Source organism: Lampris incognitus, chromosome 1 (genome assembly GCF_029633865.1).
Source record: "Lampris incognitus isolate fLamInc1 chromosome 1, fLamInc1.hap2, whole genome shotgun sequence".
Classification (NCBI taxonomy): domain Eukaryota; kingdom Metazoa; phylum Chordata; class Actinopteri; order Lampriformes; family Lampridae; genus Lampris; species Lampris incognitus.
In genome coordinates this window covers 119,392,939-119,419,718 of record NC_079211.1, presented here as the reverse complement: position 1 = coordinate 119,419,718, position 26,780 = coordinate 119,392,939, and the positions used below count along the sequence as shown (strand labels likewise).

Below are 26,780 nucleotides of genomic sequence, written 5' to 3'. Positions count from 1 at the left end.
ATTTTTTTTACGCATAAACGCAAAAGTTGTTCAGGACACCTCCGTCCAGTCCGTTCGCTTGTTATGTTGCGCACTGGACATGAGCCGCCACCCGCCCATTAGTTAATGTGAACAACCGGCTGATCTTTCGTAGACGGTAATCTGATCAGTGTCAAACCGTAGTTGCCTTCTTCTTCTTGTCCCGGTAGGCTGACCGTTTTCCTTTATTTCTCTTTTGCTGGCTTTTTAAAAATTTGCGCCATTTTTTTTTGCATGATAATCAGCCTCCTTTGCGGAAATCTGCGGAAAGGTTAATTAGTTTTACAAATGCAGCTACAGCTTTGAGTTCCGGACTAAAATGATCAGCGGACCGTTTTAACACATACTCGACTAAAAGAAGACATGGAGTTACGCAGAAAAGGGAGGAATCTTGCATACCTCATTTTCCTCACGTTGTGCATGGCCAACGACTGTTACGGAGCGAAGAGAGCGAATGTGCGCAGGTCGGGTAAGTTGATTTCCAGCTGGGTGATGAGATGCAGGTGATAAGTTTATCATCATCATCATCATCATCATAAGCTTAAACATACTCTAACGAGGACGTAGAACGTCAAAAACTCAGATCGATTTAGAATATTTGAACGGGTGCGCATCGCGGACGGCAGTAGCGGTTTATTCCCACACCACGCAGGGTTTGATCACTTGGACTTTGCAAGCTATGCATGCAACGAATATAAATTGCACTTCATCAGAAGAAGCCAACGCATGCCGTCACGATGGTGGTGATCATTTTTCGGACTTCACAACAGCTCGTCATAGCCTAGATGCGACAAGTTTGTCGCTTTGAAAGCGAGAATAAACTGCGTTAAGATATAAGAGCGTGTTTTCTCGGCCCTTTTCCACGTTAGTACCCCTTGTTCAGCACTGGACAGTACACACAGCTATATTCCGCTTTAACACCCCCCCGCCGAATTGGTTGGCGAACGCTGATTGCACCATGACGGACTCCGCACATGTATCTGTCTAAAGAGACCTGGTCTCAAACGTTGACATGAACAGTATCTCAGACATGAACGTTGTCTCCAAGTTTATAGCTTAGACACATGACGGTTGTTTTCAAGAGGGAAAGACACAGAAATGGGGGCAGGGTACGCAGCTCAAACTTTTTTCTTTTCTTTTCTTTTTTTGGGGGGGGGGTTGTGTGAAATCTATTTTCAGCTATTTTTTTCTGCTAAAAGAAAGAAAGTAAAAAGAAAGACTACAGTTCAGACACAAACACCCCCGTCGTGGCAGATGTCAATTTGCTCCTTTGGTGCTCATTGATAGAAAGTACTTTGATGTTGATCCTTTCCTTGCACACCACAGGGACAGTTATGCTTTTATTGGGTAATCCCCCCTCTCTCTGTTTCTCTCTAACTCTTTTTGTATGTCTGTCTGTATGTATGTCTTTCCTGTCTGTCTGTCTGTCTGTCTGTCTCTCTCTCACTGTCTGTTGCTCTCTGTCTGTCTGTCTTTGTCTGTCTGTCTGTCTGACTGCCTGTGCTTGTCTGTCTCTGTCTCTGTCTGTCTGTCTGCCTGTGCCTGTCTGTCTGTATGTCTGTCTCTGTATGTCTGTATGTCTCTCTCTCACTCTGTCTGTTTGTCTGTCTCACACGCTGTCTGTTTGTCTCTGTCTGTCTGCCTGTGCCTGTCTGTCTGTATGTCTGTCTCTGTATGTCTGTATGTCTCTCTCTCACTCTGTCTGTTTGTCTGTCTCACACGCTGTCTGTTTGTCTCTGTCTGTCTGTCTGTCTGTCTGTTTCTGTTTGTCTCTCTGTCTATCTCTGTCTCTGTCTGTCTTTCTGTCTGCCTGTGTCTGTCTTTCTGTCTGTCTCTGTCTCTGTTTGTCTCTCTGTCTGTCTGTCTCTTCCTCTGTCTCTCTTTATCTCCCTGTCTGTCTGTCTTGTTCTTTTCCTCTCTTTGTCTGTCTGTCTGTCAGTCTCTCTCGCTCCCTCTCCCTGTCTGTCTCTGTCTGCCTCGCTCTCTTCCTCTCTTTGTCTGTCTGTCTGTCTGTCTGTCTCTTCCTCTCTCTGTCTGTCTCTCTCGTGTCTTGATCAGCCTCCCTCTCTTTCACTGACTCTGACCCAAAGGGCTGAAGCAGCTGGACCATTACAGCTGTCTGTCAGCTGAGAAAAATCACAAATCACCACAGTTGGAACTGACAAACAGAGGGCTTTAGTTCTGGCTTGATGACTGCCAGAGACATTGCTATTCTCTTTTTTTCCACCTCTGCCAGCATGGTTTTAGGTCCTTTTGGTCCTGATCGAAAAGAGGAAGGAATGTCAAAGGGCTTTGGTGACCAACTGCATCACATCAGCCCTAAAATATCAACACTGCCAGTAGTAGGAAAGAAGCAACATTTTCAGTACCTTCTCCTTTTTTTCTGAGATTTTACTGGATATTTTACCAGAGATTTTACTTATTATTATTGTTGTTGTTGTTATTATTATTATAAGAAGTAGTAGTATTATTATTACAATATTTCTACTCTATAGAGTTGCCTACAAACGGGACATATGTTAGAAAAACAAAAATAAAAGCAATAAATATAAAAAGTATGGATTGTAAAGCAAAAATGAAATTATAAAAAACAGTACTACAGGCCAGTTGCACTTGGCATTAAAAGAGAAATAAAACATAGACCAAGGAATCAAAGCAAGCCCAAGAATGTTTCTGAAAGGTCATTTAAAGGGCACATAGTCAGTGTGCTCGGTCCCATTGGACAGGTTGTTGTTCTACAGCCCATAGCAGCCCTGGTAATACGTAAAGAAAGCTTGTCTTCAGCCCAGACTGTGAAACAGCTCAACAGAGTGGCCTGAATGTTTAAGGCTGGTTGGGTTCACAGGGCATCAAATCTCCAATATATTGCTATGTGCTAGTCCAGCAAATGCCTTAAAGGTGATCAATGAAATTTTAAAATAAATCTTCAGCTGCACTAGTAGCTTTTGTAACACTAAAATATAAGTAGTGCTGTATACTATACCGTTCTTTTTAGCATTTTCATGTGGCTGTAATATGTTGTTACAGTGCTGGTGAACATATGTATTCAGGGAATTACTCTTGTTCTATGTGATGAAATTAAACTACAGGTCAGAGTAATTGTAATCTGGAGAAAGTCTGCTAGCAAAGTCAGCTGTAAAGGGAGTTAAGGCGGTTGACTTAATGTAATAAAGTTATGGATCACCTGTCCTGGTGATCAATACACAAGATGTACTTGTGGATTATCGGGAACCCATTCATTTAGTTTATCTTAGTTTATTTGACAACATAGCTTAAAATATCGATAACAAACATAAAAGACAGTTGTCAGGGACTCATTTCTATCATTGTTCCTGACGTCCCTTCATTCCACCCTAACCCTACAAAGATGGATACAGATGTTTGCTGTTTCAAATACATAACCATTTTCAATATTAAAAGAGACATGAGGCAACCACAGACAGTCAATAATGTAAATTTTACAAGAGCAAAATGAGTACTACAATTTTCATGTTAAAAGTGTTCAACAAGTCCATTTTCTTATTTAGTGATGCTACCTCGCGGCCCTTGCTTGACCTTCGCTTTAAAAATCAGTGGGTTCAAGTTGCACAGCTGTCTTGACATGATTTTAATTTCTTAAGATAAGATAAGGCACTTAACTGTCATTGTGCACACACAATGACATTTCATTTGGTGACTCTCAGACCAGCAACACTAGACAAGGTAAATGATTAAAAATAAACAAGATAAAAACAAGAACAAACAACATTTAGTATAAACAAGTGAGGTAGTAAAAATAAGTGAGGTAGCAAAAATGATAATGAGACAATAAAAGATAGCAGTGGCTTTTAAAACCCAAAATAGTGCATGGGATTATTGTACATATAGTTGTCCATATTGCAGCTACTTTAGTACCAGTTAGTTCTCAGCAGCTAGAGGCAGGTGTGTGTGTGTGTGTGTGTGTGTGTGTGTGTGTGTGTGTGTGTGTGCGTGCGTGCGTGCGCGCGTGCGCGTGCATGTGGGGGGGGGTGGAGGCTACAGCTCTGGGGAAAAAGCTGTTCCTCACCCTGTTAGTCCCAATCAAGTACAAAATATGTTCAAGACTCCTCGAGTTTGAAGCTTCATTTTGACTGAGGAGGCAAAGATGGTTTTTGATTGGCCCACCAAATGTAGGAGTCCCAATAATAAAGCATTCAGGATTTCTGTATTCAACTGCAAATATTACTAAGAGGCATCCTACTGTCAGTATTCAGCGAAAGCTTTTGCAAAATGATTTATCTTGCATGAGTTTTTGGAAAAGAAAAAAAAACATACCAGAGTTTTTGAGGCTGGCATTCCAGTACTTCAACACTAGATCATATTTAAATGGTTCCCATTTTTCTTAGGGGCCTTTTTAAAGTGCCCAGATCAAGATGATTTAAGCATCTCTCCCTTCCAAATCAACATCTTTGAATATTAATGTGGTGTGCGCAGTTACAGATTGTTCAGGAACTGGCACTCTAAATGCCTGTAAGCTCCAGACTGGATTGTTGATGAATTTAGAGCAAGCGTGTTATAAATGCACCTTAATCCTCTGGCCAAGACGAAATCAAGGTTCAGCAGCATGTAAAAATCCTTCACAGAGAAATGAATGGTAGATTAAACATCAACATGACCTTCTCCTCCACAACACTGAAAATACTCTTGCAACAACAATAAGCATGTAATCAGCCTTTTTCTTTAGACGACTATTTACATGCATGAAGGGACCGCTGAAGTGTTGTTGACATTTCTGGGCTTCCAGGTTACCTCCAGTTCCACTATTTTTTTTCACCTATGTCAACAATGAGTAGGATTTCTGATTCCTGTTTACAAATGGTTTCATCCTTTAAGTAAGTAAAATCGAGGCATTAGAATTACAGTTTGGTGAAATTCTTAAAGCTTTTTTCAATGTAATCCAATTTAAAATATATATTTACTAACGAATTGAGTTGCGGATATGTGTCACAAAGCTGCCATTTCACTCAGTACTGACAATCACGGCCTCCCTGCTAGACCAGCAGAGAGGTAGCATTAGCGTTACATGCGGAAATATTAATGTTCGTCACACTTTGGTGATCTGTAGCTTAAATTCAGATTGATAACTTTTTCCTCTCTTTCAAGATATTTATTTTGATTTGCCATTTTTTTCTACTTTGGTCCATGGATGCTATGTGTAATATCTTAAACAGAGCCTTACATCAAATTTTTGTACTAACAGCGTCCGGGTGGTGGTGTGGTGGTCTATTCCGTTGCCTATCGATACAGGGATTGCCGATTCGAATCCCCATTGTACCTCCGGCTTGGTCAGGCATCCCTACAGACACAATTGGCCGTGTCTGCGGGTGGGAAGCCGGATGTGGGTATGTGTCCTGGTCGCTGCACTAGCGCCTCCTCTGGTCAGTCTCTGTTCAGGAGGGAGAGAAAACTGGGGGGGGGATAGGGTGATCCTCCCTCGCGCTACGTCCTCCTGATGAAACTCCTCACTGTCAGGTGAAAAGAAGTGGCTGGTGACTCCACATGTATCGGAGGAGGCATGTGGTAGTCTTCAGCCCTCCCCGGATCAGCAGAGGGGGTGGAGCAGCAACCAGGACGGTTTGGAAAGTGGGGTAATTGGCTGGATACGATTGGGGAGAAAAGGGAAAAAAATCCAAAAAGAAAAAAAAAGTGTACTAAGTTGATTGGTTTCCATAGTCATTTGATACTTCATTTCAGAGAATCTTGCATTAGATGTTCCGATGTTGTTGAGTTGGAACATAAAAAGATGTCTTAGGTGTATTGATGGCATCTAGTGTTTCTCAAGGAATTTGTCTTTCTTTTCTAATTTTGCAAGTTCAGCTAATTTGTAGGTCTGCAGGGCTACATCCATGGGAAGATGATGTACGTTCAATGAATTGACATTATGACATGATCCATTACATGCTTAATTTGACAAGCTGAGATGAAGGTTGTGTAGAGGAAGGGGCAAAGCAAAGGAGAGGACCTAAGGAGAAACAGAGATATGAGTAATTGAGAAGAGAGGGGGAAGGGAGAGGAAAGGGTACAGGGGAGCGGTGGCTTTATGACATGAGATGTCAAATTACCAAGTTCTTCTTTTCTGCTGTTTGGTCAGGCTGGATCCTTTTTGATTTTGCTCTTTTGTCAGTCAGAAAGGGGAAGGCCAGATAACGACTGATATTGTTGTTTTTGGATTGAATTCTTGGATGCTGCATGAGTGGAGAATGATAAAAATGTCTAAATTTTAACCTTCTCTAAACCTTGCCCAACATGTTCTGAAATGATAATGTCTTCAGAGATATTTCACAATAACCATTAGTCATGCTGTAATTGCATGTAAGAACTTAGCGTTTAATATTCTCTCTGGTTAAATAATGTAAAATTAAATCAAAATGCACTTGGTGAAACTTCAAATGAAAACGCAATGTTTTTAATCAGAGACAAGTTTGTCAAAAGCAGCTTTTTGTTGCCATTGTTACAACTGTGTTTAACTGTTAAGATATAAACTACATTGTTGTGTAACGAGGTTCATTTTTGAGGGACCCCTTTCTGATCATGTTCCTCCATCAAATGCAGGTAATAAATGTGGAACACGAGTGACAGAAAAGACCCTAATGGCTTCTTTTCATTTTCTGTGGCCGAGTGTATCCTGAAGCAGTCAGACCCCAGATGGACATTGGTTGCACCAGCTCGATCTCTTGATGTACCGCAGAAGCATTAAGGGCTTAATGCCTTTCTAATTCAGACTGTGAAAGTAATTTCATCTGTGGCCAATGAGTCTCTGATTAGCATAAACGATTACATCAACCTATACATTATGTCACCTCAAGTAGCAATTTTCCACTCTGGAAGGACTTTAGAGCTTGTAATACAGGCTCAATAGCCACCTTAACGATTTGGACATGACTTTAAGGACCCCATTTCTGTTCAGATTACAACTTGCTCTTCAGAAAAAAAAACATTGTTATAGACTGACTGTAATGATGTTCTCTAATGAGCACTGACCTGAATGACCAAACAATTGTGCACAAGCCAATATCCACTCCTTTCCCATTCCCTAGAAAAACATTTCAGATGTATCACTGAACCCAAAAAGAAATGTTGGAATGTTAAGAGTTGTTTTTCAAAAATTTCATGTAAATTATTCAGCCTTGTAGACTTTTAATAATTTTGAATTGACACGTTCCAATTTCAGAATATGTCCTACAAGTCGTTTGAAACTAGGCTTTGAAGTGTAATGGTGACAAAAAAAGCAAGCACGCTGTCTAATCAGCATTTTGCAACATTCTGCTGCAGTAAATGTAATTTGAAATTCATAATATTCCAGGCAACTTCAGTGAACATCGTGTTTTACAAATCCCACCAGTGGCCCTTAATATTGACATTAGCCAGCCACAAAAAGAAAATCAACACTGATTGGCTTGAGTAATTCACATCAGTTGATTGCTGACAGGGACTGCTTTGCTGTTGCCTTTGTCAGTCTCAGACTCAACGGTTTGCTTTTTCTACAAAGCAGCTAGCTGGCAAATTAAAAATCCCTCACTCCTATCTACATTACACTGTCTACATCACCGACAGATTCTTTAGACTGCGTTCAATCACATCATTTCCGATTTCAGAATCGCATATGTTCTACATTACAATACAACTTTATTTACCCCTATAGAGGCAATTGGACATGACAGCTCGCAACATAATAACATACATAACATTAACATAAAAGCTCAAAGTTCAAATAAAACTCCATAACATACCAACCACACAGATCACAGACAAATACAACATAATTGAAAAATTGTTTGAAGGGCATGCGGTTAGCGTAGCAGTCTATTCCGCTGCCTACCAACATGGGGATCACCGGTTCGAATCCCCGTGTTGCCTCCGGCTTGGTTTGGCGTCCCTACAGACACGATTGGCTGTGTCTGTGGGTGGGAAGCCAGATGTAGGTATGCGTCCTGGTCCCTGCGCTAGCACCTCCTCTGATTGATCAGGGTGCTTGTTCGGGGGGGAGAGGGAACTGGGGGAATAGCGTGATCCTCCCACGCGCTACGTCCCCCTGGTGAAACTCCTCACTGTCAGGTGAAAAGAAGCGGCTGGCGACTCCACATGTATCAGAGGAGGCATGTGGTAGTCTGCAGCCCTCCCCGGATTGGAAGAGGGGGGGAGCAGCGATTGGAAGAGTGGGGTAATTCGCCAAGTACAATAGGGGAGAAAAAGGGGGTAAAAATCCAAAAAAATTAAAAAAAAATGTTTGAAACCAGGTTTGTATGAGTTGTTTCACCTGGTAAACAAGTTCCTTAAAAACACAGTTTAAACACTAATTATGACATGATTTAGTCTTTCTTTCTGCCTTAACCAGATCGTCTGAGTCCCCCTTTGGACATTCAACTGGAAACAATAAACTGCACAGCTTTCAGTGTGCGATGGAAGATGCCTCGACGTCATGTTAGCACCATCACTGGATACAAGGTAGGCTGAAGTTTCTTTCAAATTTAACATGAAAGCTAATGTACAATGGGGTGACCGTGAGGGTCGGCCTAGGTCTGGGATTTAGAAATGTATGGTATTTTGATGGAGCCCCTTCACTGAGTCAAATGCATGTTTTTCAGGGTTATTTTGGCACTCAACAATGTGGTCCAACTTTCGTCAGACTAACTTGATGGAGTTTATTTTGCTTGGTAATGTTTTTGTATGTAGTGCGTTTTAAGTCAACATCTTCTGGTAGACAGGTTGTATAGCTTGTGTTTATTGGTAGAAAGCAATAATGAGTTTTTGGAAAGATGCCTCTGTTTACCTTTGACACATATTGTTTGACTCTCAGATACGTACATGCTTAATCTCTCTCATGACTTAAAATGGGCACATGAGCATTTGGCTAAAACAATTGCATATGAATTACAGTTATTTTTTTATCGCACAGTAGATATTTATGCTGCGACGTGGATTGAACACTGAAATTTATATCTCTAAAAAAGTGTTAATCCATTGTATTTTATAAAGCTGCACAAAGTGTATCTGTTGCTCTAAAATCATGGTGACAGAGGCTAAAGTGTGTTGAAAAAGAGGCGTAAATGTGTTGACTGGAAAAAATGGTGACCTTTCATTGCAAAATGAAAAACAAAATAATTAAATGAAAGAATTATATCTTTTCTTTTGGGGTTTCCTTAGTGCTTATCTGTCGTGTTTTGTAATGTGGGCATTATTAGGTTAAATACTACCAAAAGCAGCCTGAGCGAAACTACACTTGCAAAGTTTTATGTGTTTGTGTTCTTGGCTTTGCAGTTGCAGAGTATCATATTGAAAGTAGGCTCAAGTTTCTAGCAGAAATAGTTTGTTCCATTGCTAGAATGAGCTTCATTTGCTGCATTTCCAGAGGACTTCAATACAGATATTGATGTTTTGCTTTATAAACAATGCCTTCATCAAACACCACCTCATATCTCAGGTCCAAGGCTTCCTGTCTTAAAGAAAAGAATTGGATAGCTAACATCGTAAAGACTGACCAAAGTCTTCCTGCTTTTTAGCCATCGCTAGATAAATTATCATACGGATGCGTGAAAACCTTATATTTGAATTATAGTGGCATAAATGTTGAGATGCTTTATCGCAGTTACATCTTCCATGCTTAATTCCCTACATCCCTTCCTCCCTAATGTTTGTTTTGAGAAAGCCATTAACAAAGTGTAGATTTGACAGTGTGTGCTCTGCTCTGGACCATATGTCTGCACTAAGAGGATTAGTTGACTAGCTAGCTACCTCACCACTCACAGATTACCAAGCTAGTTCAATTGGCTAATCGCTTTGGAAGTTCATATGTAATCCTGTTGTCTCATAGTATTTCTTTCTCTTGATTCCCCCGTTCTTCATTGTCATCGCCACACATTTCAATGATGTGTTGATTTCAGTGGGCGTCTTCTATGACATTCAGTATTAACGTTGCACAACCAGAAACCAGAGCGCTTGGCAAGGGAAGCTCCTGTTCCTTCCAACAAGACTCAAATCTTACAATCAGTCATATTAGAGACTTACATATGCCAATTAAACTAGAAATAGTACTGAAATAGCTTTTTGGTATCTAGTAATTTCCCCTCAATTCCTGTCATTTTATCAATAAAACTAATTGCTATGCTTTCATTTTGAGTATGTATGTATTTTAGGTATCACAGCTGGACCCATATTCATAGATGCTAAGGCTTATTCCTCAAAGATACTTGTATGACAAAGAGACATCATTGTTACATTGTGAAATGATATTATTGTCAATTGTGGAGCATTGCATAGAATTTTGGAGTCGATTGAGTAAACTTGAATGGATCTTATGTGACCAGGTCTTCTGATACTGTTCAGGTGTCAGGTACATGTGTAACATATGTACATATATTACATATATACATACATATGTAACAGTGGAATGAACTGTTGCCTCATACACTGTTTTACTGTTTTGTCTAGTTAGTTCTCTGCTGTCTTTTCTCTATTCTTTTTTATGAATGCTTGTGTGTGTGTGTGCGTGTGTATGTGTGTGTGTGTGTGCGTGTGTGTGTGTGTGCGTGCGTGTGCATCTGTGAGAACATACACTTATGTGTTTGTGTGTGTTTGCGTGTGTTTTTGTTTTTAGGTCTTCTACACAGAGATGAAAAGCAACCGTCCAGTGAGTACAGCCTCATTACTGGAGGTACCTCTCAGCTTGGACATGCTGACCACTGTGAGTAGATGCATAAATGAAAACATGACTCCATTATGGTCATTGCAATTACATATTTGCCGACAATTTTTCTTTTGGATAGTGTGGAAAGTTTCATTTTCAAGAGTACCCAAATTCTTATGAATCCCTTTATAGTGGACCATTACGCACCAGAGAGAAAGAGAAAACGAGACCCTCATGTTAACAAACAACATTTAATGTCACTTTTATCAGAACTGATCACAGTCAGATATTGCCAAGTCCAAGAAAATTTGTTATTGCTGATATTCATCTTTAGCGCCTTACTTGCGCCAGATTTCTGTGTACAGAAAGACAGAACCTTGGCCGAGTAGGGTTTTTTTTTTTTTTTTTGGATTCCCCCTCCCACACACACACCTTTTTCTGTCCAATTGTATCCGGCCAATTACCCCAGTCTTCCGAGCTATCCCGGACACTGCTCCACCCCGTCTTCCGATCTGGGGAGGCTAGCAGAGTACCACGCGTCTCCCCCGATACATGTAGAGTCACCAGCTGCTTATTTTCACCTGACAGTGAGGAGTTTCACCAGGGGGATGTAGCACGTGGGAGGATCACGCTATTCCCCCCAGTTCCCCCTCCCGAACAGGCGCCCTGACTGACCAGAGGAGGTGCTAGTGCAGTGACCAGGACATATCCACATCCGGTTTCCTAACCGCAGACATGGCCAACTGTGTCTGTAGGGATGCCCAACCAAGCCGTGGCTAACATGGGGATTCGAACCCGCGATCCCCGTGTTGGTCGGCAATTGAATAGACCGCTACCTGGATGCCCCATTGGCCGAGTAGTTTTTGTCATAATTTGGCATCCTGCTCCCCAAAAGACAAAGCTCACAGTCTCAGTCCCCTGCAAGCTATGAAGAAACAACCAACAATGTCTGCTGAGGGCATGTGAAAATGACAAATGTCAAGAAATCTGCTGTGTATGCGCCAGCTTTCTATTTGAATTTATTTGTCTCGATTGCTTTGATTTCTTGTTTTTATTCAAGTTGCTGAATGATAAAGGTCTAGATTTTAGTAGAATTACACATAGCACCTTTGAGGCTCGAGTTGACATAGTCTCCCTAACAAAGTAAAACTGAAGATTAAGATTGTGTATCTCACAGTTTGATTGACTTGGCCAGATGTATTTAAATAGCTTTCACTCTGCTCTAAAGAATAACCATATTCCTTTGTTTTAACTTTCCCAAAGGGTCAATTTGATGGACAAGCAAACTTTGTAAGTACCATTTGGCCTAAAGTATACTGCTTTCTGTCATGCTTGACATAAATAGAACTTTTTACCTATGGCTAAATTCAAAATGCTACTGTATCAAATAATTACTTATTCGTGTTTCTGTTCCTCTATTTCTCTCATTCCTTTCTTCTCTGCCTTTGTTCTCCCCATCCATGCTCCACATCGCCATCGATTGCTCTGTTTCTTTCCTCTATTTTTCTTCATCTTTTCTGATGTACTCTTTCTTCTGCTCCCTTATCCTCTGATGTGCCATGTCTCAGGATGTGGAGATTGGTAACCTTAAGGTGAACACAAATTACAAAGTCAGTGTGGGGGCATATGGTTGGGCAGGGGAGGGTAGACCCAGTATGCCCAGAGATATCAGCACTGCATCGCATGGTAAGAATATATTAATTTGTATATGTGTTGTGAGCACATGTATTCACACCAATAACCATGCTAATGTTTTACTTTAAGCATACCTGCAAGCACACATTCATAGATGTACACGTACAGAGTTGCAGGTGCAAAAACACACCACGTGCACACATAAACATACACACATACAAATACAAACACACACATTCAGTTGTACAGGTATGAGCATGCATACTTAAGCATTATGCATACGCTCTCATACACACAAATAACTATTGCAGAATATTTTGTGTATTCAGTACTGTTAGTACAGGATGATTAGCTACATGTCAGTGTTGTTTTAAAGGGTTTTTGTGTGTGAATATACACTCACTGGCCACTTTATTAGGTACACCTTGCTAGTACCGGGTTGGACCCCCTTTTGCCTTCAGAACTGCCTTAATCCTTCGTGGCATAGATTCAACAAGGTACTGGAAACATTCCTCAGAGAGTTTGGTCCATATTGACATGATAGCATCACGCAGTTGCTGCAGATTTGTCGGCTGCACATCCATGATGCGAATCTCCCGGTCCACCACATCCCAAAGGTGCTCTATTGGATTGAGATCTGGTGACTGTGGAGGCCATTTGAGTACAGTGAACTCCTTGTCATGTTCAAGAAACCAGTCTGAGATGATTCGAGCTTTATGACATGGCGCGTTATCCTGCTGGAAGTAGCCATCAGAAGATGGGAACACTGTGATCATAAAGGGATGGACATGGTCAGCAACAATACTCAGGTAGGCTGTGGCGTTGACGTGATGCTCAATTGGTACTAAGGGGCCCAAAGTGTGCCAAGAAAATATCCCCCACACCATTACACCAACACCACCAGCCTGAACCGTTGATACAAGGCAGGATGGATCCATGCTTTCATGTTGTTGACGGCAAATTCTGACCCTACCATCCGAATGTCGCAGCAGAAATCGAGACTCATCAGACCAGGCAACGTTTTTCCAATCTTCTGTTGTCCAATTTTGGTGAGCCTGTGCGAATTGTAGCCTCAGTTTCCTGTTCTTAGCTGACAGGAGTGGCACCCGGTGTGGTCTTCTGCTGCTGTAGCCCATCTGCCTCAAGGTTCGACGTGTTGTGCGTTCAGAGATGCTCTTCTGCATACCTCGGTTGTAATGAGTGGTTATTTGAGTTACTGTTGCCCTTCTATCAGCTCGAACCAGTCTGGCCATTCTCCTCTGACCTCTGGCATCAACAAGGCATTTTCGCCCACAGAACTGCCGCTCACTGGATATTTTCTCTTTTTCAGACCATTCTCTGTAAACCCTAGAGATGGTTGTGCGTGAAAATCCCAGTAGATCAGCAGTTTCTGAAATACTCAGACCAGCCCGTCTGGCACCAACAACCATGCCACGTTCAATGTCACTTAAATCACCTTTCTTCCCCATTCTGATGCTCGGTTTGAACTGCAGCAGATCGTCTTGACCATGTCTACATGCCTAAATGCATTGAGTTGCTGCCATGTGATTGGCTGATTAGAAATTTGCGTTAACGAGCAGTTGGACAGGTGTGCCTAATAAAGTGGCCGGTGAGTGTATGTTACTGTATGTTAATGTAATGTGAATAATCCTAATTTTGTTTTTATCTTTTAAATTGTTATTGTTAAACACTACTAGTGTAGAAAATCATTAGTGTTCATTTGTTACCTCTGATATAGTGTTCAAGATTCAGGATTTAAGATTCTTTATTTGTTACGTCTTATTATATAAGTACAAGAGAGTAAAATTCTTGTGTTTCGGCTCCTCAACACTGCAGCAGCAATAGTAATAAAATAAGAACAAAACAGAACAAAAAAGCAGTAATAATAATAAATAGTGTGCGGTGTATGCAAGGTAGTGTGTGTGGTGTGTGTGTGTGTGTGTGTGTGTGTGTGTGTGTGTGTGTGTAGGCTCAGCCTTAATAAATGTGTATATGTGTGTAGTTGTTTGCATATATATATATATATATATATATATATATATATACACTGTTGTTGTTGTTCTGATGATTTTCTATTGTTTTTTCCCCCCCAATTTATTTCTCTTTCAATAGAAATGTGCATGCCCCCATCGCCCCCTACCCAGCCTCTTGTTGTGCCTGTATCTGACACAGAGCTAGCGTTGTCATGGAAACAAGGAGAGAGTGAGGGAAGTGCACCTGTCCTTCATTTCCTCGTGGCATACATCAGGTAAGACATTGGTTAATGGAATGATTAATTGTTTGAATAATAAAGTTGAGCAAATCAATTTTTGAATCATCTCTGAAGAGACCATTTCCAACATCACATGCATGAGTCAGCTCACAAAAACTATCAACAATAGCACGGCGTAACAATGTCTAGTTCTCTTTGTGGTCCTTAATTTGGAGCAAAAGGAAAGGAGGAGTATTATGGCAAGAGAGCATTGATGTCAAATTAAATAAGGTGCCAAACCATTTATGGATATATTTTCACATGGCTGTTGTGTGTAAATTTTGACACAAAACATGCATTATTTTAGCAGCCTCACCAATTGTATAGCTTGTTCCGCAGTTTTGTGAGTTTAATGTGTGGCTGATTATTTTCTGGTGTAACTTTTAGCTTGCAACCACTGCATCCCTTTTCTGTACTGAGCCATGCTGCAATGGACCATGAGCCACCTACACCCAGTCATACTTGTACAATGTACGAAGTATGATGGTAAATACACATATAGTTTGTGTGTTCACCATTGTACTTGTTTTTGTAATTTGCTGCAACATGTTGTGTTTGTGTTTTTTATGGCAGTTTAGGGTGGAAGTTGTCCTAAAAATAATAGGTAGGCAGCTGACAAATCATTTTTTAATTTTGGTGTAGCACTATTGCTATGCTACGTCTGAGATATGTCTAATATTACTTATGTTCAAAGTCACTTTGCTTAATCATATGAAGCCTTTTTCTCTTATCAATACTTGATGGGTAAATTATGGTGATGGGAAAGTATCAGTGATTTTGCTTTTTGGAACAGAATTTAAAAAAAATCTTAATTCTGTCCCATCCATGGGATAATGAATGGAACAGAATTAAGATATTTTGACTTATCCATATATGAATTCACTTTGTTTTATTGGCATTTAATAAAGAGGTGTTCTGCCATAGCACAAAGATAAGAGTTCAAGAATTTTCCCTTTTTTCCTGTGTGTGTGTGTGTGTGTGTGTGTGCGCGCGCGCGTGCGTGCGTGCGTGCGTGCGTGTGTGTGTATAAATTCCAGAGGTCTAAAACTGAGGAGGATCTGGATGTTACATATTCAGTCACTGTACCCAGGTCTTCTGTATTCAGTCATTTCCATCTTATTGAAAACGTCTTCATGCTGGTACCATTCTTTGTGAGCTTGCTTTGACACAGGTCCCTTTACTCTGAATTGTGTGAGTCTCTTGTTGTGTTCAGTATAACCCTCTCTGTTTTGACAACAGATTCACTGAAGACATTAGAAAAAAAGCATAGCTGTTTGTCTCCACATATTGCAACAGTGTTAAAGCTCTCTGTCTGTCTCTCCTCTCTCTCCCTCACTCTCTCACTCTCACACACACGCACACACACACACACACAAATTAAAGTTTCACTTTATCATGTACATATAAAAAGTAACATGTAACTTTAAATGCAATGATATGCATGTGCCCTTGCTCTCTCAGCCCTTAAAACTATATCTACTACTACTTTCGGCTGCTCCCGTTAGGGGTCGCCACAGCGGATCATCCGTTTCCATTTCTTCCTGTCTTCTGCGTCTTCCTCTGTCACACCAGCCACCTGCATGTCTTCCCTCACCACATCCATAAACCTCCTCTTTGGCCTTCCTCTTCTCCTCTTCCCTGGCAGCTCCATATTCAGCATCCTTCTCCCAATATACTCGGCATCTCTCCTCCACACATGTCCAAGCCATCTCAATCTTCCTCTCTTGCTTTGTCCCCAAACCGTCCAACCTGAGCGGTCCCTCTAATATAATCGCTCCTAATCCTGTCCTTCTTCGTTACTCCCAGTGAAAATCTTAGCATCTTCAACTCCGCCACCTCCAGCTCCGCCTCCTGTCTTTTCGTCAGTGCCACTGTCTCCAAACCATATAACATAGCTGGTCTCACAACCATCTTGTAAACTTTCCCTTGCTGATACCCTTCTGTCGCAAATCACTCCTGACACACTTCTCCACCCACTCCAACCTGCCTGCACTCTCTTTTTCACCTCTCTACTGCACTCCCCGTTACTTTGGACAGTTGACCCCAAGTATTTAAACTCAAATGCCTTTGTCACCTCCACTCCTTGCATCCTGACCATTCCACTGTCCTCTCTCTCATTCACACATAGGTATTCCGTCTTGCTCCTACTGACTTTCATTCCTCTTCTCTCCAGTGCATACCTCCACCTCTCCAGGCTCTCCTCAACCTGCACCCTACTCTCGCTACAGATCACAATGTCATCCGCGAACCTCATCGTCCATGGAGACTCCTGCCTGATCTTGTCCGTCAACCTGTCCATCACCATTGCAAACAAGAAAGGGCTAAGAGCCGATCCTTGATGTAATCCCACCTCCACCTTGAACCCATCTGTCATTCCAACCGCACACCTCACCATTGTCACACTTCCCTCATACGTATCCTGCACCACTCCTACATACTTCTCTGCAACTCCTGACTTCCTCATACAATACCACACCTCCTCTCTCGGCACTCTGTCATAAGCTTTCTCTAAATCTACAAAGACACAATGCAACTCTTTCTGGCCTTCTCTATACTTCTCAATCAACATTCTCAAAGCAAACATCGCATCTGTGGTGCTCTTTCGTGGCATGAAACCATACTGCTGCTCGCTGATCGTCACCTCTCCTCTTAACCTAGCTTCTATTACTCTTTCCCAAATCTTCATGCTGTGGCTGATCAACTTTATACCTCTGTAGTTGTTACAGTTCTGCACATCGCCCTTGTTCTTGAAAATCGGTACCAGTATGCTTCTTCTCCACTCCTCAGGCATCCTCTCACTTTCCAGGATTGTGTTAAACAATCTTGTTAAAAACTCCACTGCCATCTCTCCTAAACATCTCCATGCCTCCACAGGTATGTCATCAGGACCAACTGCCTTTCCATTCTTCATCCTCTTCATAGCTGCCCTCACTTCCTCCTTGCTAATCCGCTGAACTTCCTGATTCACTATCCCTACATCATCCAACCTTCTCTCTCTCTCATTTTCTTCATTCATCAGCCCCTCAAAGTATTCCTTCCACCTTCTTAGCACACTCTCCTCACTTGTCAGCACATTTCCATCTCTATCCTTGATCGCCCTAACTTGCTGCACATCCTTTGCAGCTTGGTCCCTCTGTCTAGCCAATCGGTACAAGTCCTTTTCTCCTTCCTTAGTGTCTAATCTGTCATACAACTCACCATACGCCTTTTCCTTTGCCTTTGCCACCTCTCTCTTTGCTTTACGCTGCATCTCCTTGTACTCCTGTCTACTTTCTTCATCTCTCTGACTATCCCACTTCTTCTTTGCCAACCTTTTCCTCTGTATAATTTGCTGTACTTCCTCATTCCACCACCAAGTCTCCTTGTCTTCCTTCCTCTGTCCTGATGACACACCAAGTACCTTCCTAGCTGTCTCCCTCACTATTTCTGCAGTGGTTTTCCAGCCATCTGGCAACTCTTCACTACCACCCAGTGCCTGTCTTAACTCCTGCCTGAACTCCACACAACAGTCTTCCTTCTTCAACTTCCACCATTTGATCTTCGGCTGTGTCTTCACTCGCTTCCTCTTCTTGGTCTCCAAAGTCATTCTACAGACCACCATCCGATGCTGCCTAGCTACGCTCTCCCCTGTCACCACCTTGCAGTCTCCAATCCCTTTTAGATGGCGCCTTCTACATAAGATATAGTCCACCTGTGTGCACTTTCCTCCACTCTTGTACGTCACCCTGTGTTCCTCCCTCTTCTTGAAATATGTATTCACCACAGCCATTTCCATCCTTTTCGCAAAATCGACCACCATCTGTCCTTCCACATTTCTCTTCTTGACTCCATACCTTCCCATCACCTCCTCATCACCTCTGTTCCCTTCACCAACATGTCCATTGAAGTCCGCTCCAATCACCACTCTCTCCTCCTTGGGTACCCTCTCCACCATGTCGTCCAACTCACTCCAGAGTTCTTCTTTTTCATCCATCTCACACCCAACTTGCGGGGCATATGCGCTGATAACATTCAGCAATAAACCTTCAATTTCCAGCTTCATACTCATCACTCTGTCTGACACTCTCTTCACCTCCAGCACGCTCTTGACATACTCTTCCTTCAGAATTACCCCTACCCCATTTCTCCTCCCATTCACACCATGGTAGAAGAGTTTGGACCCACCTCCGATACTCCTGGCCTTACTCCCCTTCCACCTGGTCTCTTGCACACACAGTATGCCTACCTTTCTTCTTTCCATCATGTCAGCCAGCTCTCTCCCTTTACCAGTCATAGTGCCAACATTCAAAGTTCCAACTCTCACCTCCACATGCCTACCCTTCCTCCTCTCTAGCTGCCTCTGGACATGCTTTCCCCCTCTCCTTCTCCTTCGCCCAACAGTAGCATAGTTTCCACCGACACCCTGCTGGTTAACAGTACCGGTGGCGGTCGTTGGTAACCCGGGCCTCGACCGATCCGGTATGTAAGTCTTATTTATGATCCGCATATTTGATTTGGCAAAGATTTTACGCCGGATGCCCTTCCTGACGCAACCCTCCCCATTTGTCCGGGCTTGGGACCGGCACTAAGGATGCACTGGCTTGTGCATCCTCAGTGGCTGGGTTCCCTTAAAACTATATATAAGGATATAATAAATAATAACAAAAACAATAAATAAGAAAGTAGAACCCCCCCATCTCACTCACACACACACACACACACACACACACACACATGCACAGAGCCTCCCATGTCTGGTTGCTAGAATGTGAAGTTGTCATCTGATATATATATTTTTTTTGGGGCGGGGGTTCCCCCTTTTCTCCCCAGTTGTACCTGGTCAATGTCACCGCTCCCCAGCCGGGCCATCCTGGTCACTGCTCCACCCCCTCTGCCGATCCGGGGGGGGAGCTGCAGACTACCACATGCCTCTTCCGATACATGTGGAGTCGCCAGCCGCTTCTTTTCACCTGACAGTGAGGAGTTTCACCAGGGGGATGTAGCGCATGGGAGGATCAAACTATTCCCCCCAGTTCCCCTTCCCCCCTGAACAGACACCCCGACCGACCAGAGGAGGCGCTGTGCAGCGACCAAGACACATGCCCACATCCGGTTTCCCACCCGCAGACAGGCCAATTGTGTCTGTAGGGATGCCCGACCAAGCCGGAGGTAACACGGGGATTCAAATCGGCGATCCCTGTGTTGGTAGGCAACAGAATAGGCCGCTACTCTACCTGGATGCCCATCAGATATTATTTTTAATCACATTTCCCCGATTAGCCAGTTAACAGATGTTTTGAATATCTGCTGAGGAGGCAGATGGAGAGAATGGAAGAGAGATTTTTTCTATACACCTTTACCCATTCAAAAAAAAATCTTCGTTAGAGAACATGGCAAGGTATTTAAAAAAACATGCAGGAAAACAAATCAAGAAGCATAAGACAGAAGCCCATCACAGTTGTTTGTGTACAGTACACCATCAGGGCTGAGCAAGACAGAGAGGGAGAGGGGGGTCAGAATAGTCTGAAAGAGTGAGAGACAGAGGGAAAGATGGAAGAAGAGCGACACAGCTAGCTACTGTGTGAGAGTATACATGAGTCAGTGTCTGTGTTTGCATGCAGGGGCATTTTGCTCAGACAAAAGCCATCTCAGAGACAAATCGCTTCTCCCACATATCAAAAGAAATGTTGCTGAGTGGCAGGGAAGATGACTCTATTCAACAAATAGTTGAGGCTCCAGGCTTCTGTCTAAGTCGCCAAAATCACGACATAGATGGCAGCTCCAGATGGAAACTGGGTTTGATAGGGAGAATAAGAAAGAGAAGTTCAAAAGTTCATGATGGCAGTTTTTCTGTTTGTTTGTTTTTGTCTGTGAATGCGCCTAGTGTTTGATAATACTTTTAAATAGGTTAGCTGCATAAAGGGCATAATTGAATTATTCAAACAGTCACAAAAGGGATAACATCACCCATTATTTTGAAAAATAGCTACAGTAACAACCTTTTTGTATCAGTCTGGATAAAAATATTTTATTTAACACCACATTAGTTACACACTTGGTCAATACTGTCACATTTCACATTTCAGTACAAAAATGTTATCTGCACATAAAATAGAAGAATGAAAATCAAATGTAATGGACTGTATCATATGGCATTCTATATGTAAGTTTGAAATGGCAAGATTTGTGTATTTTGTTTTTTGTTTTTTCCCTTTTTCTCTCCCAATTGTACTTGTCCAATTACCCCACTCTTCTGAGCCGTCCTGGTCGCTGCTCCACCCCCTCTGCCGATTCGGGGAGGGCTGCAGACTACCACATGTCTCCTCCGATACACGTGGAGTCGCCAGCCGCTTCTTTTCACCTGACAGTGAGGAGTTTCGCCAGGGGGAGGTAGTGCGTGAGAGGATCACGCTATTCTCCCCCAGTTCCCCCTCCCCCCCAAACAAGCGCCCTGACCAACCAGAGGAGGCGATAGTGCAGTGACCAGGAGGACATATACCCACATCCAGCTTCCCACCCACAGACATGGCCAATTGTGTCTGTAGGGACACCTGACCAAGCCGGAGGTAACACAGGGATTCGAACCAGTGATCTCCATGTTGGTAGGCAACAGAATAGAACGCCATGCCACCTGGATGCCCAAGATTTGTGTATTTGATTCCTGGATGCCCTAAAGATGATTGGGATGAAAGCTGAAAATACTTCCGTTAAGTCACTATTAACAACAGTAAAGTGAATGTTGACTTAACTCTGCAATGGTGTTTATCTTAAATGTTGTCAGTGTCATGCACAAAATGGTTGGCTACATTTCATAGATTACATTTTTTTCAGGCAAGGAGAAAGTAAGATTTTCCCGGGATCATGAAATACCACTTTTACCTATTCTTGCAAAGTTTAACAAGGGAAGATTTGCTGGACACCGATGCTTCATTTAATACATGTCTGCACGAATGCTTTTTCTCTCATAGGCCAGAGATGGACACGGAGTGGACGTACATCCGTGAGCCTATTTTGGCTAACTCCATGGTACTCAAAGGGTTAATACCAGAAACTGAGTACCAATTTGTGGTGAGAGCCGTCAACGTGCATGGAGTCAGCCCACCAAGCCACATCAACAACTCTGTGCGCACCCTGGGTAAGAAAAAAGTTCAGTTCACTTCTGAGCCGAGGTACTTTGTGATGTGCTAGCCCAACAGCCAGTTAGTCAGGCTAATCCTGCTGCCTGGTTTCTGCAGCCAGCTCAGATGTGCTAGCAATGGCTTATTGATAAGTCCAGTGTCCATTCAAGGCTCAAACAGGCTATTGCAGTCGTCATGTCGAGTCAAAATTTATTTACATAGTCATAAATCACAATTCAGTCCCCAATGGCTTTATAATCACGTTACATTTGCCATTTTACTGAATTCCCCAGAATGACATTTCTGTTGTCATTCAACTACTTTGTTGTTCAGCTTGCTGAGCTGATAGTTTCATATGAGAAACCAAGATGGGTAATCCTTAATTTCATGAATAAAACCCAAATACTCCTAAAACTGGAACAAATAAAAGAATGAAAAAATAAGATAAAGGCATTTTTGATAATACTGTAATGATCACGGATGAATAGGCTCGCTAGCCCTTGGCTAAGAGGTCGGACCCTTTAGTCGACTGGTTAATGTTGTCGCCCGCGGTGTGGGAAATCTGAGTTCACGCCTCGGTTGTGACGGTCCGGCTAGACTGCCTCCCTATTTCGCTACAATACAGTTTGCAGCGTTAGTAGTAATTTTTTCATCAGTACTGAGTTGTCACTATGACAAGGTTCAGCAAAATGAATTCAGAAGAAAATGCTGCATTAAGTGTGTCAAATCTGTTTGTCTCCTCGACAGAGGTTCAACTGCCTTCAAAAACTCTTTTCCAAATTAGCTCATGACGGGCATCTGGGTAGCGTCACGGTCTATTCCGTTGCCTACCAACATGGGGATTGGCTGTTCGAATCCCTGTGTTACCTCCGGCTTGGTCGGGCGTCCCTGTGGGTGGGAAGCCAGATGTGGTTGTGTGTCCTGGTCACTGCACTAGCGCCTCCTCTGGTCAGTCGGGGTGCCTGTTTGGGGGAGGGGCAACTGGGGTCAGCGCCGTCTATACATGGTGCTGACTGGGGGGAATAGCGTGATCCTCCCACACGCTTTGCCCTCCTGGGGAAACTCCTCACTGTCAGGTGAAAAGAAGCGGCTGGAGAGTCCACATGTATCGGAGGAGGCATGTGGTAGTCTGCAGCTGTCCCTGGATCGGTAAAGGGGGTGGAGCAGCGACCAGGATGGCTCGGATGAGAGGAGTAATTGGCCGGGTACAATTCGGGGGGGATTAGTTCATTACAAAATACTGGCATGTTGGTTATAGCGGTTTACTTTCTGGATTTTAAAATATCTCTGCAATGGTTTTCTGTGGCTTTGGATCACAAACCTTTCAAACTTAAAAGGAATCACATTAACTTTCAGTTGTATAAAGAAAAGAAAAATAGAATCATTAGATTTTGGAGGGTTTTTTTTGTGCAAAAAAATAACGAGTAGTCTGTAACCTCTGTAACCTGGCATCTTTGTTACCACCACACATTTTCTTGTGTACGGGCCAACATTTAGTCTCTGTGTTAGTGGTTATTCTGACTCGGGACTTAAATACATGGGGAAAATGCTGTATGGTTTGGCAGACTCATTTGCTTTACTATTTTTGATGTAGTAGGCGACTGGTGGTATGTGGGGGGAGGTGAGTATTTCGGCTTGATTGATATTGAATATGAGAATACACACACACACACACACACACACACACACACACACACACACACACACACACACACACACACTCACTCACTCACACACACACACACACACACACACACACACACACACACACACACACACACACACACACACACACACACACACACACACACACACACACAGACAGATGTACCAGCCAGGGATACAAGCAGATATATACCCGTTGTGTGTATGTGTGCAAGTGTGTCTGGCATCCCTGTGTCTACGTCTGTGCTTATTTTTCTATAATCTACATCTGCTTGTATATGTATGTTAGTGTGTTTGTGCTCACATTTTAATATCAATCAGCCAAACAGTGATGTCTTAATGGATTGAAGGCCTAAGCATTGACACAGTGAATGGTTAAACCTGAGGTCATTCAGGAAAACAATGGGAAAACGTGATGACATCCAAGCAGTTTATATGTACACAAGTACCATCACCAACAAGTCTATTTGGGTTGATTGTGTTAGTCTGACCATACATGTATTGCAACAAAAGAGGGGACAGAATGAAAAAGACATGTGCATGTATGCATGTGTGTGAGGGATGCAAGAACAGGGACAATTTGCATTTTCATCCAGGCACAAAAAATGTGAATTTTCCTCTCAAACGGGGACCTGACCACTCCTAGCATGTGTCTAAAAAGACGTGTGGGAGGGTAAATGCAAATGCTGCCTCACATGCTATGCTGGCTGTCAAACAGTTAAACTGGGATGATTGAATTAAGCATCTTAAGCCTTGCTTGTTTGGCTAAAGAGGAAAAGAGAAAAAGAGGCAGGGAGAGACAGCTATTTATAGAGAGAGATAGAATGCTGTAGAGAAGTTGTTAGTGTTGTTGAGAAAAGTGAGATAAAGTTGGATAAAATGAGTGAATGAGCCAGAGAGGGAATGAGAGAGAGGTAGAGACCAGCAGTAGAGAGAGAGAGAGAAAGAGAGAGAGAGAGAAGCGTGGTCTCACAGCAGGGGATAAAAGCGGGTTATGTCCTCTGTTGTCCTGTCTCATCAGACAGGATTAAGGATGGGACAGTAGACCCCTTCTCTGCCTAACCACACTGACACACACACACACACACACACACACACACACACACACACACACACACACACACACACACACACACACACACACACACACACACACACAACATGCACCACTGTCTCAATGAACTATGGTGGAGGATCAGACACCGTAATAGACTGTGAGCTTTGGCTTGACTGACATACATTTGTTTTTCCTTTCCACAGCACCCCCTACCAATTTGTCAAAAAGAGTGAGTTTGGATAGATTGTGTGTGTGTGTGTGTGTGTGTGTGTGTGTGTGTGTGTGCGCGCGCGTGCGTGCGTGCATGCATGCGTGTGTATACGTGTGTGTAGGGGGACATAGATTGGGGGTGAGGCGGCTGTAACACAACAGGAGGTCTTACTGGGACCTTTATTTGAGATATATCTCTTTGCATGCTAACACTGAGGAGTCATGATGTATTGTTCTTTGGTTGCACTAATATAATATATAATAAGAACCTTGTGCATCCATTTGAGGAATAAATGGTGCCGACCTTCAAGGCTTTCACTGTAGGATATTTGATAAATGATACATTAAAGTACCATCTATCTATCTATCTATCTATCTATCTATCTATCTATCTATCTATCTATCTATCTATCTATCTATCTATCTATCTATCTATCTATCTATCTATCTATCTATCTATCTATCTATCTATCTATCTATCTATCTATCTATCTATCTATCTATCTATCTATCTATCTATCTATCTATCTATCTATCTATCTATCTATCTATCTATCTATCTAATCTATCTATCTATCTATCTATCTAAACTTTGAATCTACTCTTGGCACATGAGGGATTGGGAAGTACAAGGGCAAGGGTGCAAGAGGGAAGTTTTTTTTTTGGTTATGTAACTCAAAAATAAGCTTTAAGGCATTAGGATCGGTGAAGATGGATGTGTGTAGGATTGGGGGTGTAAGGTGGGGGGGTGACCATGCACCTCTGTCTTTGTCCAAACCATTTGGTCCCCTGCACATTTAATTTCAACATATAAAAAAAAGCATCTATTAATGCAGGATATGTAGTACCCTGCATTTGATTATATACCAGTACTTCTATTTTCATGTTCACAGTTGCAACTTTGTACATGTGCTTGACTGCCTATTCTATTTTGAATAACTATAGTAGTACATTCAATCTAGTGGGGATGATGATGGTTATTTAGTCCAAGAATTTTGATGTCTATTATAATGATTGAGAATACAGCGCAGGTGTTTTCCCCTCTAACTTGTTCTAGGCCTCTGAATTTGAACACTATCTGCTGCTGCTGTCGTATCTTTTTCTGTAGACGAGTGTGGCTAGTGCCTGGCCGTGTTCATGTCACACTGCTGATTGTTGTCTTTAGCGCATGTACCGGAAAGTTTACAGGGCCATGGATTTTTTTTGGACCCCCCCCTTTTCTCTTCAATTGTATTTGCCCCCCCCCCCCACAAGTAAGCATAAGCCTGTTTCATGCCATAAGCTGATGATTGCTTATGGCATGAAACAGGCTTGTACTGTCTCATAAAGAATTTACTTGACTCACTGGATTATATGTGTGTGTGTATATATATATATATATATATATATATATATATATATATACACACATACATTTATTACTATTATTATTTATTATCATTATTATTTATATATATATTTCTGTAGTAGTTGTCCAGCCATCCGGCAACTCTTCACTACCACCCAGTGCCTATCTTAACCTCTCCCTGAACTCCACACAACAGTCATCCTTCTTCAACTTCCACCATTTGTTCCTTGGCTCTGCCTTCACTTTTTTCCTCTTCTTGATCTCCAAAATCATCCTACAGACCTCCATCTGATGCTGCGATGCTGCCTAGCTACGTTCTGCCATGTCACCACCTTGCAGTCTCCAGTCTTTTTCAGATTGCATCTCCTGCATAAGATACAGTCCACCTGTGTGCACTTTCCTCCACTCTTATACATCACCCTGTGTTCCTCCCTCTTCTTGAAATATGTATTCACCACAGCAATATGTAGTCACCACAGCCTTTTCATCCTTTTCACAAAATCCACTGCCATCTGTCCTTCCACATTCCTCTCCTTGACACCATACCTACCCATCACCTCCTCATCAGAATCAGAATCAGAAACACTTTATTTTTCATTCCATTTCATGCACTTGCACACATGAAATGAAATGAAACATCATTTTCCCCAGCCCACAGCAGTGCAACACAAAGACAAAAACACATATCCAAAAACTATAAGAAATACAAGAACACATATATCCAAACTAACACGTATATCTAAACAAAAAAAAAACAACAAAAATCACTGTCCAGGAGAAAGAACGCCAGCCAGGATGACTGCAGAACTCCTGATCTGCATTGGCTAGCAGTTAGCTTAGCCTGCCCCACTTCTGCG

At 42.4% G+C, this 26,780-nt stretch overlaps 1 protein-coding gene across 2 annotated transcripts in view; it reads left to right on the top strand.

Moving 5' to 3' along the window:
• Positions 1-381: 381 nt before the first annotated feature.
• LOC130117211 (pikachurin) overlaps positions 382-26,780 on the top strand; it is a 72,946-nt gene continuing 46,547 nt past the window's right edge. Inside the window, exons 1-8 of one of the 2 annotated variants that reach the window (XM_056285389.1) lie at positions 382-491; positions 1,273-1,274; positions 8,372-8,481; positions 10,631-10,717; positions 11,924-11,950; positions 12,229-12,346; positions 14,408-14,543; positions 21,494-21,660. In XM_056285389.1, coding sequence (XP_056141364.1) covers positions 382-491; positions 1,273-1,274; positions 8,372-8,481; positions 10,631-10,717; positions 11,924-11,950; positions 12,229-12,346; positions 14,408-14,543; positions 21,494-21,660 — 757 coding nt within the window. The remainder of the gene's footprint in view (positions 492-1,272; positions 1,275-8,371; positions 8,482-10,630; positions 10,718-11,923; positions 11,951-12,228; positions 12,347-14,407; positions 14,544-21,493; positions 21,661-26,780) is intronic. The other variant, XM_056285399.1, reaches the window with a different exon arrangement.